The following is a 14,091-nucleotide window of genomic DNA, read 5'->3' as shown; positions in this document are numbered from 1 at the left end:
AACATGTGCCACCTTTTACTTACTTCTTTAAAAAAAATTGCTTATTCCACTGTTGCCCTGGAAAGCAAGCAGGGCAGGAGTCAGTATTCCGTAAGGACCCCGAAACCAAAGCAGATAGAACACTTTGTGCCTTGATTCTGGTCTCTAAAAAGGGTGAATAAATGAATTATTTAAATGAGACAAAGTAAAAAAAAAAAAATCGAATGGAGTGTGTTTCGCTATTATTATGCAATAGCAAAACCAGGTTATCGGGTGAGAGGTCAGTGTGAAGGTCTGAACTATCAGATCACATGCTGACCATTAGGATGTTTAATTTTTTCTGAGTTTCATAAATCGGTCAAAGGTTGTACTTTAATGGTTCCATCTTTTGAGAAAATCGTGTTTGGAGGAATCACTGAAAGCTACTTTACTCCATGATTTTTTATCTGGTTCTCCTCCTTCCGAGAAGCTACCTAGAACTCGAAACTCCCATGAAGGAGGACATGTTCATCTGCGCAAGGAGGGCCTGCAGGTCGCGGTTCCAGTTTTTACCTTTGGAATTATGCTTTTTTGCCTCATCTGAAATGTGTGCATTTATGGAACCAAGAGTGAGAAAAAACAAACGCCAACCTTGCGACCTAGAGGTGATAATTTATTGTTTTACCATGACCCAGAAGAGAAACGACATAAAGAGATATTTATTACAATTCCCCATAATTTCCTTCCCCATCTGCTCTAACATTTGTCAGATACCACCGGCCTCCCAAAATGGACCACTGACTATAAATGCATTCAGTGGTACTTTGCTGCCATTTCTCATGATGGAAACTTTAGTCCTCCATCAAGTTTTCAAACTATTTTCAATAGAGGAGTTCCCTAGCTTTTTAAAAAACAAACCACTTTTCCTCTAAGATTCCATTATTTATTCAAAGAAGCCTTCCTAGAAAGGTTAATGAGGATTCTAAATGAACAAATTCAGTTTAAAAATCACTTACTGAACATCTACCAAGCATCTGGACTCTTCTAAGACTAGTGAAATGAAAGGCCAGGTTTCAACAGCAATAACTTAATTCTGAGGGTATACAAAGACAAGTTTCTTCTTTTGGTCTAATTTATTCTAAACTAAGAAACTAGGGACTGACAAAACAGGAAAGGTTTGTCTTATCCAGTCTACAGAAAAACAAGACAATGCCTGAGTTAGCTCTCTATATAGATTTAGGCTTATGATGTTGACCTGGTTGTAATAATCTATATTTAACTACAAGTTAATAAAAATACGTTATGTTCTTTTTAAAATAATTGCTGATTTTGCTTACAACGCCCCCCCTTAACCTTAAACTCACATTATTTTTAGACCAAGATTTTCCGGCACAATCACCGTCTGTTGCCCCCCCCCCCCCCCATCTATTTGTTCTCACGGAAGAACTCCTGCTACTAGCAGAAGCAGCTCTAAGCCTAACATGCTTTGTCCTCGCTAGGGCAGAAAGAAACCTTACCTAAACTGTTCAGAGGTTGAGGTGAGGGGGAAGGCAAGCGAGCACTGTCCAACACACCTGAGTTGGGGCGACTGCAGCTGCCTAGTCCCTTCCCTGGACCCAAGGAACTTAAAACCCAAATGTGAAACTGGAATGAAATCCGAGTTTTAACACCACCTTTCACTCACAGGTCTCATTTTTTCTTCTTAGTATCTTAAAACACTTAGCCTCACTGCTTAATGAGTGCTTGTGGAAGGGAGAAAGTTTGACTTTAAGACCAATTAGCTTTGCTGACTACTGTGTAACTCTTAAATGAGCCATGATTCTTTAAGTAAATGGAGGGCAGAAATCTTAAAGACTTTTTTTTTTCTTACTGTTAAAATAACATTGCTTAGAAGTCAACCTAATGCCTCTCCTTACCTTCCACTGTTTTAGGATAAAGAGAAAAACATGAGGTTTGTGGTATCCACTGTTAAACAGACCGGACAATATGAAAACTATGTTCTCATGTTAGGACATTCTGTCAAATGAGATGTCCAAAGTGTTTCTCCAACTTTTGTGTGACCTGCAGAATTGGAGATGGCTTAGCCTCCCTATAACTTCAAGTTTGCTTTACAAAGCTTTGAAAAGTAAAACAGGTAATTTCATCTTCAGATAGAATAAAAAATTAATTTGAGTAGCAAAATAAGTAACTGCTTTTAAATGTACAGTAGTGTGTCCATTCTAAAAACAAAACCTAAACCTATGTTAGGAAAACTTTTCAAATAATGCTTTTTATTGAATTCTCCAGTAGTAGTTGAAATAAAAATCTACTCTAACTTCTACGAAAAGATCTATTTATACCATTTAATTTTCTCTTCTCTGATTCTACGTTTCACTTTGCAACCTGCAGACCTTCATGGTTTCCCAAATGGGGAACCCAGCCCCCTCATAAATATTTCTGAGAAGTTGCTCAGAGTGGGACACACAAAAAATATGGCTCCTCTGGCAAGTATTGCTGTCACCGTCTGACTATGTTTTAATACTGTTACTCCAATTCGTGTAACCAAATCTTCCATGAGGATGGTAGGATGAACCTGGTTAGCTAGCTTCTGATGAGGACTTCAGGGTGACCAGACCCTGGAATGAAAGGTGATCAACTCTAGGGTAAAAGGGAGGAAAAAATTCCTTCATAGCTACAAATCTTCACAAGCCTTCCAACAGTCATGGGGAAGGAACAATCCGAGGAAGTGAGCGGGGGGCAGGGAAGGTACACAGGAGTACAGCCAAAGGGAATACTACAAAATGCTTCTCCAGCCTTGTTAGAAAAACTTCCTGCCATGCCAGGAACTGGATGCATCTGTGCCTATTTTCCAGGAAAGGGCCCATCTTGGTGCTTTGCTATCCCAAATTTCCTAAGCATGAAGATTAGTGGGGGAAGCGGGACTATGGTTTCCACAATCTGGTCAGGTTAAGTGGTCCACTGGCCTTCCCAGGGCATTCCCCGCTCTCAATTCACGGAGAAGCTCCCCCCCCCCCCCCACCGGAAGCTCAGAGAATCCATTCTCTTTGCCTGGAATGGTGAGCTGGCAGCTAAGGGGTCCACTTCCTGGCTTTGAAGAGAAAACGCCCAGGAAGCTGCAGATGTTTCTAGGAACCATTCCATTCTAGAGCCCTATTAACCTGTCTCTCCTAAGGAATCTCTGAATCTCCTCTCCTGATTTGGTAAGCACTAAATTATGAAGGTTTTTCTCTCATTTCCCCCCTCCTCAGGTCTGTGAACTGACTTTTTATCTATACCCACATCACCTCCTTCACTACTCACTCCAAAACTTTGCTCTTTTGGAGTGACGTGTTCTGTCAAATAGATTAAAATAAAGTACATTATCTGTTTACAGGGAATACAGAGTAGAACCGGGTCAGAGGTACAAAACATGGACACTGACATTGCGGTCATACAAAATATATATAGAAGTACCCAGCATGAACAGTTTTTGCCTTCTTTTTAGCATTTCCCCACATTTTTTCTTCTTCTGTGGATCCTCTGGAGTTAAGATCAAGCTTCCTCTGCAGTGTTTCTGAAATTCATTACATGATTGGAACATACTGACAGAATTCATTTTCTGTCCAAAGCAACGAGTGGTATACATGAAAGTTCGCCTCAGGTACAATATTAATAAAGTTTATTAACAGCTAAGCTTTCTGATGCTAAGGGCTGAGATAGGATGGAAGGCTTTGCCATACGTATCGCATTCATGAGGTTCCCTTCTGGAATGAATTCTCTGATGTATGTGAGATGTCAGTGGTCACACACGTCAAACACGGCAAACTCTCTGTACAAAGTTAGCACAGTCTCACTTTTATGCCTTGAATAAAATACTAAGTGTCTTAGCCTATCAAGATGCCTCATATTCTGAGATCTATATTCTCAGGCTGTAGCTTTGTCTGCCAGGCTGGAGTAGAAACAAATTCCCCACAATCTGAAGGATTTCACTTCTCTTCCTGGCAGGTTTATTTAATAAGGTATTTTCTTAAAAACCCTTCAAAAACTTCCATTAGGTCAACTAGCATGCTAATGGTTAACTACGGAGTACTTCAAGCCCGTCAAGAACTTCTGAACGCCCCGACGCTAATGAGCTGTGGTAAGCCCTTCTGACCATGACCCAGTTACACTTCGCGCTGGGCAGCTGATAAATGGACGTGACGTGAATGGTTTTAATAAACAGCCCAAGCCTGGCTTCTTCAGAAAATGCGTTTTCAAATGGCTGCTTGAAGGAGTGCGTCTGCCGAAGACCTAAGGCAACCACGGTGACCACCCCATGGTTGGCACAGGACAGAAACGCGAGGCGCAGGTTGCACCGAACTTTCAAAACACAAACGACGACTGCGTGATGGCAGCATGTAGTTGCGGCCCAAGAAAGGCCCATGTAGAACCAACCAAAGTTCACTGCCTCTCCAGAACAGTCGGCGCTTTGATTGGTGCCCGGGCTGAAGCGCCTCGGTGCTCTCAGGGCTTCCCGGGGGCAAGTCTCTGCTGACGAGCGCCAGCAGGTTTGTGTGAAGCCTCCACTGTGGCTCACTTTTTGAAGAAAACCTTAAAAGCACTTCTTCCGCCTTCATTTACTATAAAAAGCCATTAGGTATACTCTTCTGGAGCATCTCCTGCTGTTCTTAAACTGGATGGATGGAATTCTCCCGGTCACCAGGGGACTTCCTTGAAGTTTCCGCAGGCGACACTGATGGAACTGCTTAGAAGCTCCAGGTGGTTGGTCCCAGTTATGAAGAGAGGCCAAAGAATCACTGCTGCGCAGAATTTTAGTTTGGTCTGGAACTGAGGCCACAGCTGCCCCCACCTCACTGGTTCCCTATAAAGCCAGGGCGTCTGGTGGGCTTGAGTTGTCGGTCAGGGAACAACTGCTGAAGGATGACAGTTTTAGTCGTTTCTTGAGGGAAAAACTCAAACTCTATGTGGGGTTCTCCCATTAGGCAGAGAGTCTTCAGGTCTGCTCTTAGTCTGTTTCTAAGTTCCTGCAGGGCTGTGCACCATCATTTGCACACTCTCACGAGCAGAGACCTTTCTCCCCGAGTCCCTGAGGACTGCCTATGACGCCCAGGATACCTGGCTCTCCCGTGTGTGTATCTGAAAACCGTCTGTCACTAGCTTCTAGGCAGCCGATTGCTTCCTCCTGCACAGACGACGGAAAAGACCAGTTTCCTAGCCTCCCCTCAGTCTTCAGGGATGAGAAACAGAAAAGACTCTGTGCAGTTCAACTATCATACAACCAACCACATCTCAGCTTGTCGATGAACTTCCCAGAGCAACACACACATTGGGGAATTGCCAGCTGATGGTATCAAATGCCTTTGCAAACATTCTGGAAAGTGTGGGGGGAAAATGCACTCTACACCTTTCCTTGTTCTGAAAAGCAACAAAAACCATGTCTTCTGCACTGTATTATTCAGTCACAAATGACTGAGAAAGTGCCTAAATGATCATGCTGTTCATCAGCTGACTGAAGAGAATTCTGGCTAAGATCTTTCGCCCCAGAAAGATGTCAAGATACGGCCTTAGTAAAAGTTCCTATTTTTCTGAAGATGATGACGAGAGTTGTTTCTGGCATTCCGTGGTTATTTACTCACAGATCTGTGTTTAGAAAAGTTTATGCAGGTAGCTACCCAGCGGCTTTCTTTTATACTCAGGATAAAAGGAACATCAGACCCTGGAGCTGTAGCATGCTCGGACTCCGAAGGTCCTCTTCCAAAGCTGGGCCAGGCGACCCTACTTCAGGTACTCCTGATTCACACAGACTTCAGCGTAAGCGTAGAAGTCCTGGTAGAAGTCAGGTATAACGAGTACCTCTTCCGTGTTCAGCACTGTATCCAGTGCTGTCGGGATACAGAGTGATCCCTTGATGTTCGAAGCATCTCTTTGGGGAGGGGGCATGATGAAAACTTTCATACACGAAACAACGGAGGATTAAAAGACAGTCTACAATCAATCAAGTGCTAACTTGTGGAGAAATGCATTTTGGAGTGCAATAGTGCTTTTGGGATTTCGAGAAGGGAGAGAAGGGTTTTGAATCATTGTTGCCATTTCAGTAGAATTTATCTCAGCGATGAGGATAGAACCATCTACATTTGTTGGAATCCTTTGGAACTGTAGACTGGTGCACATACCCTCTTTCAGGAAGAGCTAGAAATCTTTGGTTTGATACCGATCAGCACAGTCCTAGATTTCTATAGCTTTGGCAGGCTACCAGTGATCGTATATAACTTATCGTATATATAACTAGTTTGAGCAGCATGTCGCAATGCAGTTTGTTTTAACGGTTCCTTGTTTCTGAGAAATAAGGTAGAGCAAGATGTTGGCCAAGTAGGGCTTGTTTGCAGCAAGCAGCTTTAAAACCCCAGTATTGCCTTCACGGAGCCAATCTTGATCTTTCAATTCTATGTTGTGGTTGCTGAGTCTGAGAGCGCCTTAAAGGTATCCTCATTACTGAAAAGCTTGACATTTGACTGTATGTGTGCTTTTATCTTGTATGGAAATATCGTGTGGATTCTCCATAGGACTAGCTTTTCCCTGCAGGGGCCGTATGGAAGGATTACATGCCCACAGACGATGCAAAGGCGGAACACTGCTGATGGAACTACAAGGATCCTGAAGTGTGATTTTTTTTTTCCTTTTAATCTGTTGAGGCCGCCTTTTTTTCCCCTCTGTGGGCACAATCTCTGAAGTAATTCTGGAAACAAAAGGGGGAAATGGCTTGTTGACGAATTCTCACTTTACACACAGCTTTTCAGGAATGCGCCAAACGCATCGAGGGAGGCGGGGCTGTACTCGGAGGCTCGCTCCCTGGTGTGGATCCTGTGATGCAGAGTGAGGGTGGAGCTCCGGGTGAAGGCCTTGCCGCACTTAGTGCACTTATAGGGCTTTTCTCGGGTGTGAATCCTCCGATGCAAAATAAGGTACGAGTTTCGGTTGAAAGCTTTTCCGCATTCACTACATTCATAGGGTTTCTCCCCTGTGTGGATCCTCTGATGTTTAGTAAGGTCTGAGCTCTGGCTGAAGGCCTTCCCACACTCGTTACATTCATAGGGTTTCTCTCCAGAGTGGATCCGCTGATGGAGAATGAGATTCGAACTGTGACTGAAGGCTTTGCCACACTCGTTACATTCATGAGGTTTCTCTCCTGTGTGGATTCTCTGATGCAGGACCAGGTTTGAGTTAAGACTGAAGGCTTTCCCACACTCACTACATTCATAGGGCTTTTCTCCAGTGTGGATTATTTTATGGCGAATAAGGCTTGAACTCCTCGTGAAGCATTTCCCACATTCATCACATCTGTGGGACTTTGCTCCCGTTGGAGCTTCTTCAGAGGCGTTAAAGTTTGAACTCAGACTGAAGCTTCTTCCCAAACCTTTACCCTTCTCCCTTGGACCTCTCTCTCCCGCGGTGGGTTTTTTTTCCTTGACTGTAGCTGGCCCCGAATCTCTTTTTTCTCTTCCTGTTTTTTCCTCAGGGTTTCTCTGCTGCCTTTCTACTGTTCTGCCCTGCTGTTCACGTTTTTCTCCAAAATCTTTCTGGAATCTTCCTGTTGTCTCCCCACGTGACGCTGAGTCTTCTGCGATTTCAGCCTTTGAGGCTGACTCCTCATTCTCATTCCTGTTTTCACAACCTGACACAATAGAAAATACAAATGGCACCATTTTCTTTTGAATATGTGGGTTAATCAACTGACACTGTCTTCCTGGAAGCTTCTACATGCCTGCAAAATGACCTCACAGTATTAATCGGGGATAAAATATAAGAAAAGCAGGGGGAAAGAATCGGGACAACATGGAGTAGAGTTGGGGAAGGAGAGGGCGGGCTGAGTGGGAGGAGAGCAGAGGGAGCGCAGGGAGAGGATGGGAGCGCACATGGGGGTGGGGGAGTGAAGAGCAGAGGGAGCAGAACCAGTTAGGGAAGGAAGGGAGGAGGAAAGAAGGAACGTAAGAGGTCACAATTCACAGTTCTAGGATTTGGTTACCCAATTATTAATATGAAGGAATATATGTTAAAAAAATCACGTTCTGTTTCTAATATTAAGTAGGAGTTTGAACAAAGAGAATGGACAGGTCCCTCCTAGAAACGGTAAGCGGTACTAGCCCACAAAGGAAGGCATATATATAGTTAATAAAGGAAAAGCGAATACTCCGATTCTGGGAGATTTTTAACAAGGCCACGGTTAGTGGACAACACAGGAGCTCTCGACTTGGCAGGTCACTTGGGTCTTCAGACACAGGAGTCTCTCTCCTCCAGCGAGAGCAGCACAGTTGACAGTGCTCAATTATCAGAGTGGAGGGTGAGGAAGTTGATTGGGGCATTAGTAAACGTGACTAAAAACCTTCACTGACAGACCACTGAGAGTACCTGAGAACAGAAAAGAAACTGAGAACAATTCTGGATATGGCCCCTGAAGGAGATGATGTAAAAAACCAAAATCTTACAAACGCGAAGTTGATCCTGTCTTTTGGCAACCAGCACATTAAAACATTGGAATACATCTTTATTGTAGTCTGCTAGATTCTGTGTGTCGTTATTTTTAAATTGAGAATGAAAATTGTTCAATGAACATGCACGTTTTATACTTGTCTAGATTTATCTAAGAAAAAACCCAAGTTATCGCAACTCTACTATTCTTTATTTAGTTGGCTTTAAGAGCCCTTTCCAAGTGGGTCTGCACTATCCCAAAGAGGCCCCCGGATGCAACCACGGAAACCTGAATAGTATCTAAGCCCTGACTTTAGTGATGAAATCGCCGTAAATACCGAACCAACCGTAAGAAGAGGAAATCGGTCCACTTCTTTTGAATTCCAAGCCAAGGTCCTTGGTTATTGGGATAATTCCCAGACTGTCTCCAACTACTGTTTGCTTTTTGAAGTTATCACGGGGTAGGTAATACCCAGCTAAGAAACACAGATCAGTTCTTTGGCTTAATTTTCAGAATCTGGTCCAAAGAGCAAGTACCAAGAAACTACCACCTGGTTAGGTCTATGGTTCAAAACAAAACCTGAGGCTTCTTTAGTAACTCTGTGTCTTCAGTTCCCTTCACTCACCCTCCCTCTGTCCTTGTAGGCAGAAGTCTCTCTGTGGACATCCCATGACACAACTTATTAGAGAGCTGCTTTGCAGTACTGTCTTCCAGGGATTGAGGGAAGGGGACAAATGGGAATGTTTGTCAACTGGGTCACCTTGTCTTATCTGGTTGATGCCTCTGAGAGCTTGTTTTTCTTACTACATGTCCAGGAGCAGAACTGTCTGTACAAGATTACCGTTAGGTTTGGAAACGGGGAGTCCTGATCGTAAGGGAGGTCACAGGCACAAGTCATGAGTAATTACACAAAGCTGTTGTGGAGCAGCGCTCACAGGATGGAAGAAGAAAGCAAGCCCATGGAAGGATGCCTGTTAAGTCCAGGAATGTGGTCCTAGGTTAGGATTAGACTGATGATGATCAGGTCTCACCCGGACCTCTATAATAGGAAATACAGATTCTATCCCCTCGACAGAGGCACCTACATTACAACCGATGGGGACTGGAGACAAATCCTAGCTATCAGAGTGGTAGAAGAGGCGAGAACTCAGAACATAAGAGTATTTCTGATTTCAAACAGCAAAAACTACCTAAAAGTAAAAAAATCCACTTGGAATCAGGGAATCACGGTATCAGGCTTTGGGGTTTAAATGAACACAAACGTGCTCCTTCTCTATCTGGCCTGAAGAAAAGGGGCTCAGCAGTCTCTCAATCCTTGTCAACTCTCAACTGAACACATCAGAGATCCCACAACTAACGAAAAAAAGACGCAAAACAATCTTAGACAATAATCCTGTATCAGTCTTACCCTGGGAAAACACGTTCCCATAATTCTCCTGCCTGTTGTCCCTATTGAGATTCCTCCGAGCCAGGTTCTGACATCCCCATTCCTCCAGGATGAGGGACACGGCCATGTCCTCGATCTTCACCATTGCCTGAAATAATATGAGATCCCCACACTCAGTTCTCCCACAGCTCAGGGACAATCCCATCACCCAAACTTGGGAGTCAGGGACAGAGTTGACTGCAAGCCTGCAGGATGCTGGGAAAGAAAAGGGGATCATGCCAGGCTCTGGTGGATGGGGAGGGTGGGAGTGGGGCTAGTCTGTGGGAAGGGGCATCAAGACTGTGTCCGGGGTGGAGAGAGCTAAAAGAGCTCCAGGAAGAGAGGCGGACACGAGGGTCTCAGGAAGGCAGAGGGGCCCACCGCTCACCTGGGAATCTGCCGTGAATAGTGCAGATGCCATCGCCTGGTCTCTGGGACTCCCCTCGTGATGAGGGGCAGGAACATGGGTGGCAGGGAGAGCTGAGGGAGGAGAAAGGAGCTGTGAGTAAGACCAGCTCTGCTCTGGTCCTCCCCTCCAAGAAGGGCCCGGGGCACTCTCTTTCCTGCCCAAGCATGTTTGATGTTCAGTGTTCAACTACAGAGACTCTAACGAAGAAAAAATATGACCTCTGCTTTTCCAAGTCACAAAAGGGTCCTTAAAATCACCTGATCCAAACCCTTTAGTTTAAAGAGGGGGAAACCAAACACCGAGAAAGTAAATGACTTGCCTAATGTCACACGGCTAAGAATGGCAGAGCCAGAATTACAACCTGGCTTCCTATTCTTCCTTATCTACAGAAGTGGGTAACTTCTGGTTCATGATTCAAGTTGGGCTCACAATTTAATTTTCTCCAGTCCAAGGAACAGTACCAGAGCATCACAACCTCACTCAGTTGCAGAAAATATAACACGAGCATTAACAATCTTTAGTAGTAATATCTTGAAACACAGGGCACAAAGGTGGTCTTTTCTGGCCATTTTTGGTCCTCCTACTTTTCTCCCTCACTTAGCCACAGTTTTTTGATTAAACATATGCGTGGTTCAAATGTCGATGAGACACTAGTACGCAGAAGTGTGGGTCGACCCTGATCTGATACAAGACAGTCTATCAGACGATCACACAAACTGCAGTGTGTAACAACAACTATACAAATTTTTAAACCACAAAATTAAGATCTTCCCTTGCCAAGTAGTATTAGATTTGGTAATGTTACTGGATAAACAGAGAATGTTACTGAGCTGCAAAGACATAAGAGAAATGAATTTGAAACTGAATTACTAAACCTTGTAACTATTTCAGACCGCAGAGTTATAAAACAAGCTAAAGCAAAATGTGCAGAAAGACCGAGTATCTAGCATCTTAACCTTCCGAGAATTAGGAAAGACTCTGGAAGAGGAGTAGTGCTGGGAGGGAATTAAGGATAAATGCATATGGCTGAATTCCCTGGAGAACTATTTACTAAGTATCAACTGTATGTGCCAGGGGCTCTAAACCTCTATTCTGGTGCCAGGAGGTGCTAATCAAGCACTGAAAACTACAAATATTCTCCTCAATGTTGATTTCCCCCCTGTGGAGTGTGGAGAGACCTCACAAGCCCTGTACAGGACATGACTGGGACTGGATGGTCAGTGGTGGATCAGTCAGCACAACGCACTGATTTACAGATTCCTCCAGAATGCACAGAAGAGAATGTTTTCTGAAGCTCTCATATTCCTGCCTTAAATGTCAGCACAAATGAACACACTGGTTAAGGAACGTACCTTTAGCAACGCTTACTGAACAACAGGACTTTTAATATAGTCTTGTTTTTACTGATATTCTATGTACCTACTTTGATTTTTAAATTGAATAAAGACATAGTTAATATTTTCCTCAAAGGAAAAAAAAATTTAAACTGATTTTTATGTATAACCCTGAAATGACATTTCTCCTATTCCTCAAACAAAAACAAAATATTTTCTTCCATCCTTTTCCCACTGTTTGAAATTTCTGAAAGCTAGAAAAAGAGGTTATATGACATTTTTATACATTTTAAATTAAATGAATTTAAAAAATGATCCTTTTCAAGGTAACTTATGAGATTGGACCAGAGTGTTTCAAAACCCAGGCTGGTAAATATATAACCTCTTCCCAGCAATTTCTTGTAAAAAAAAAAAAAAATCTGCTGGACGTTCAAAATGCTAAAAATTCCAAGAATAATGTAATGTCCATCCAAGTTCATGATGTACATTTCATTTACCTTCTCAGTAACATTAACTCCTTAGGCTGCTCTCTAAGTTAGATTTCCCCCAATATTTAGTAATAATGACAATAATGTGTAATGATAAAAAGACAAGCATGCTTTTTTAAAAAAATTACAGGCCCTCAGCAACACAGAGAGGGCACCCCCATCCCGAATAGTTTGCTTTTCCCCACATGAAACCTTGCTAAGTTCTTACTGCGTGACTGTAAGAGGCGAGGTTTCCGAGATGAATGCTTGAAATGGGACTGGGTGGCCTCATGATGAAGGTCAAAGCTCGAGGACTCCTGCACTGGATCCAGAGGCACCATCCCCCTTGCGAGCATTTCAGGTCCGTGAACTTGACCTGGGACCTGAGGACAAACAGGGTGGGCTTGTGGGTAAATCACTTTTTAAATGGGAATTTAAACAAACAAAAAGATGGTAAGCAGACCAGTGGATGCAGGAGAAGGAGGCCAGCACACCTTTCAGTACCCAAGCAGAGCATAAAGAGTAACCACAAGGACAACTACGGCCAGCTTTAAATTGTAACTTGCTCTTTGTTCCAGGCTTAAAGCCCATGCGCTGCTTACACACAATCGGTTTCACCTCTTCTTACCTGCTGTCCTGATAGATCAAGCTCTAAATCTTCCAGAAGGGTCACGGCCTCCTCCCCACTATCGGGACGGTATTCCTGCAGCCAGACTTGGAGCTCCTTAGGCAGGATGGAAAGGAACTGCTCCAGCACCAGCAGCTCCAGGATCTGCTCCTTGGTGTTGATCTCCGGTCGTAGCCACTGATGACAAAGTTCTTTCAGTCGACTCAGAGCCTCTCGAGGCCCAAACGTGTTCTGGTAACAGAAGTGCCTGAACCGTTGGCGGAAAATCTCTGGGTCGGGAGGAGGCGTCTCCTGCAGGCTGGAATCCTGCCCCCACATATGGTCTTCTTCATCTTCCTCTTCTACCTTCACTATTACGATCCCATCCTTCTCCTGGGCAGCCTGTGGGGACAGACCTGTGGCTTCCCTGGACTCTGCAGTCATCATTCAGGCTCAGGGGGCGGACTTGATCCAAATAGGGTCTGGGCTCTCCTTCCTGGCTTAGGAGATGTTTGCTGAAATGTTTCGGTGCTGTTCCTGACACAGTAAACAGAATTATTAGTGCCTTTATGAAAAGTGACCTGTATTAGCACTTCACACAAGGCTGCACATCGAAGCACTGAAAACACCTCTGAAGAGCAAAAGAAAAAGCCTCCAGAGGCACGCTGTTTTCACTGTCACTTTATATATTAAGGTTTGCAGAGGGGTTCCTGGCTGCCTTTGGTCGGTAGAGCAAGTGACACTCTTGATCTTGGGGTTGTGAGTTCGAGCTCCACATCGGGTGTAGAGATTACTTAAAAATAAAATCTTAGGGCGCCTGCGTGGCTCAGTCAGTTGAGCATCTGCCTTCGGCTCAGATCATGATCCCAGGATCCTGGGATCGAGTTCCACATAGGGCTCCCTGCTCAGCAGGGAGTCTGCCTCTCCCTCTGCCTGTCGCTCCCCCTGCTTGTGCTCGCTCTCGTTCTGACAAATAAATAAATAAAATCTTTAAAAAAAATTATTAAAAATAAAATCTTAAAGGGGCACCTGGGTGGCTCAGTCGGTTAAGCATCTGACTTAGGCTCAGGTCATGATCTCAGGGTTTTGGGATCGAGCCGTGTTGGGCTCCCAGCTCAGCAGGGAGTCTGCTTGTCCCTCTCCCTCTGCCTGCCTCTCCCCTCGCCTGTGCTGTCTGTCTCTCTCTCAGATAAATAAAATCTTAAAAAAAAAAATTTTTTTTCAGAGAGAAACCTCCAATAGGCCAATTCCACCCTTGGGGTGTCTGCCTGAATCCAAACACCTCACCTCCAGGGGCGGCAGGTTATGACACCAGGCTTTTACGGCACTCAGCCCAGCGAGAGCCGAGCGTCAGCAGGGTGCCAGGCACCAAGCTTCAAGCAGTACACGCATCATCTCATTTCCTCCCACAATGGCCCTAGCAAGGAGGCACAACTGCTGGTGT

General features: G+C 44.3%; 1 protein-coding gene across 2 annotated transcripts in view; it reads right to left on the bottom strand.

Annotated features, from left to right (window-relative positions):
* Positions 1-610: 610 nt before the first annotated feature.
* ZKSCAN1 (zinc finger with KRAB and SCAN domains 1) overlaps positions 611-14,091 on the bottom strand; it is a 22,509-nt gene continuing 9,028 nt past the window's right edge. The window contains exons 2-6 of one of the 2 annotated variants that reach the window (XM_081819362.1): positions 12,669-13,184; positions 12,270-12,423; positions 10,219-10,310; positions 9,813-9,939; positions 611-7,609 (exon numbers count right to left, since the gene is read on the bottom strand). In XM_081819362.1, the coding sequence (XP_081675488.1) occupies positions 6,717-7,609; positions 9,813-9,939; positions 10,219-10,310; positions 12,270-12,423; positions 12,669-13,094 (1,692 nt within the window). In that variant the 5' untranslated portion in view covers positions 13,095-13,184 and the 3' untranslated portion in view covers positions 611-6,716. The remainder of the gene's footprint in view (positions 7,610-9,812; positions 9,940-10,218; positions 10,311-12,269; positions 12,424-12,668; positions 13,185-14,091) is intronic. The other variant, XM_081819363.1, reaches the window with a different exon arrangement.

The sequence above is a fragment of the Leptonychotes weddellii genome, chromosome 5 (assembly GCF_054177405.1).
Source record: "Leptonychotes weddellii isolate Sample4059 chromosome 5, ASM5417740v2, whole genome shotgun sequence".
Classification (NCBI taxonomy): domain Eukaryota; kingdom Metazoa; phylum Chordata; class Mammalia; order Carnivora; family Phocidae; genus Leptonychotes; species Leptonychotes weddellii.
Note: the sequence above shows the minus strand (reverse complement) of the source record. Positions and strands in the feature narration are given on the sequence as shown.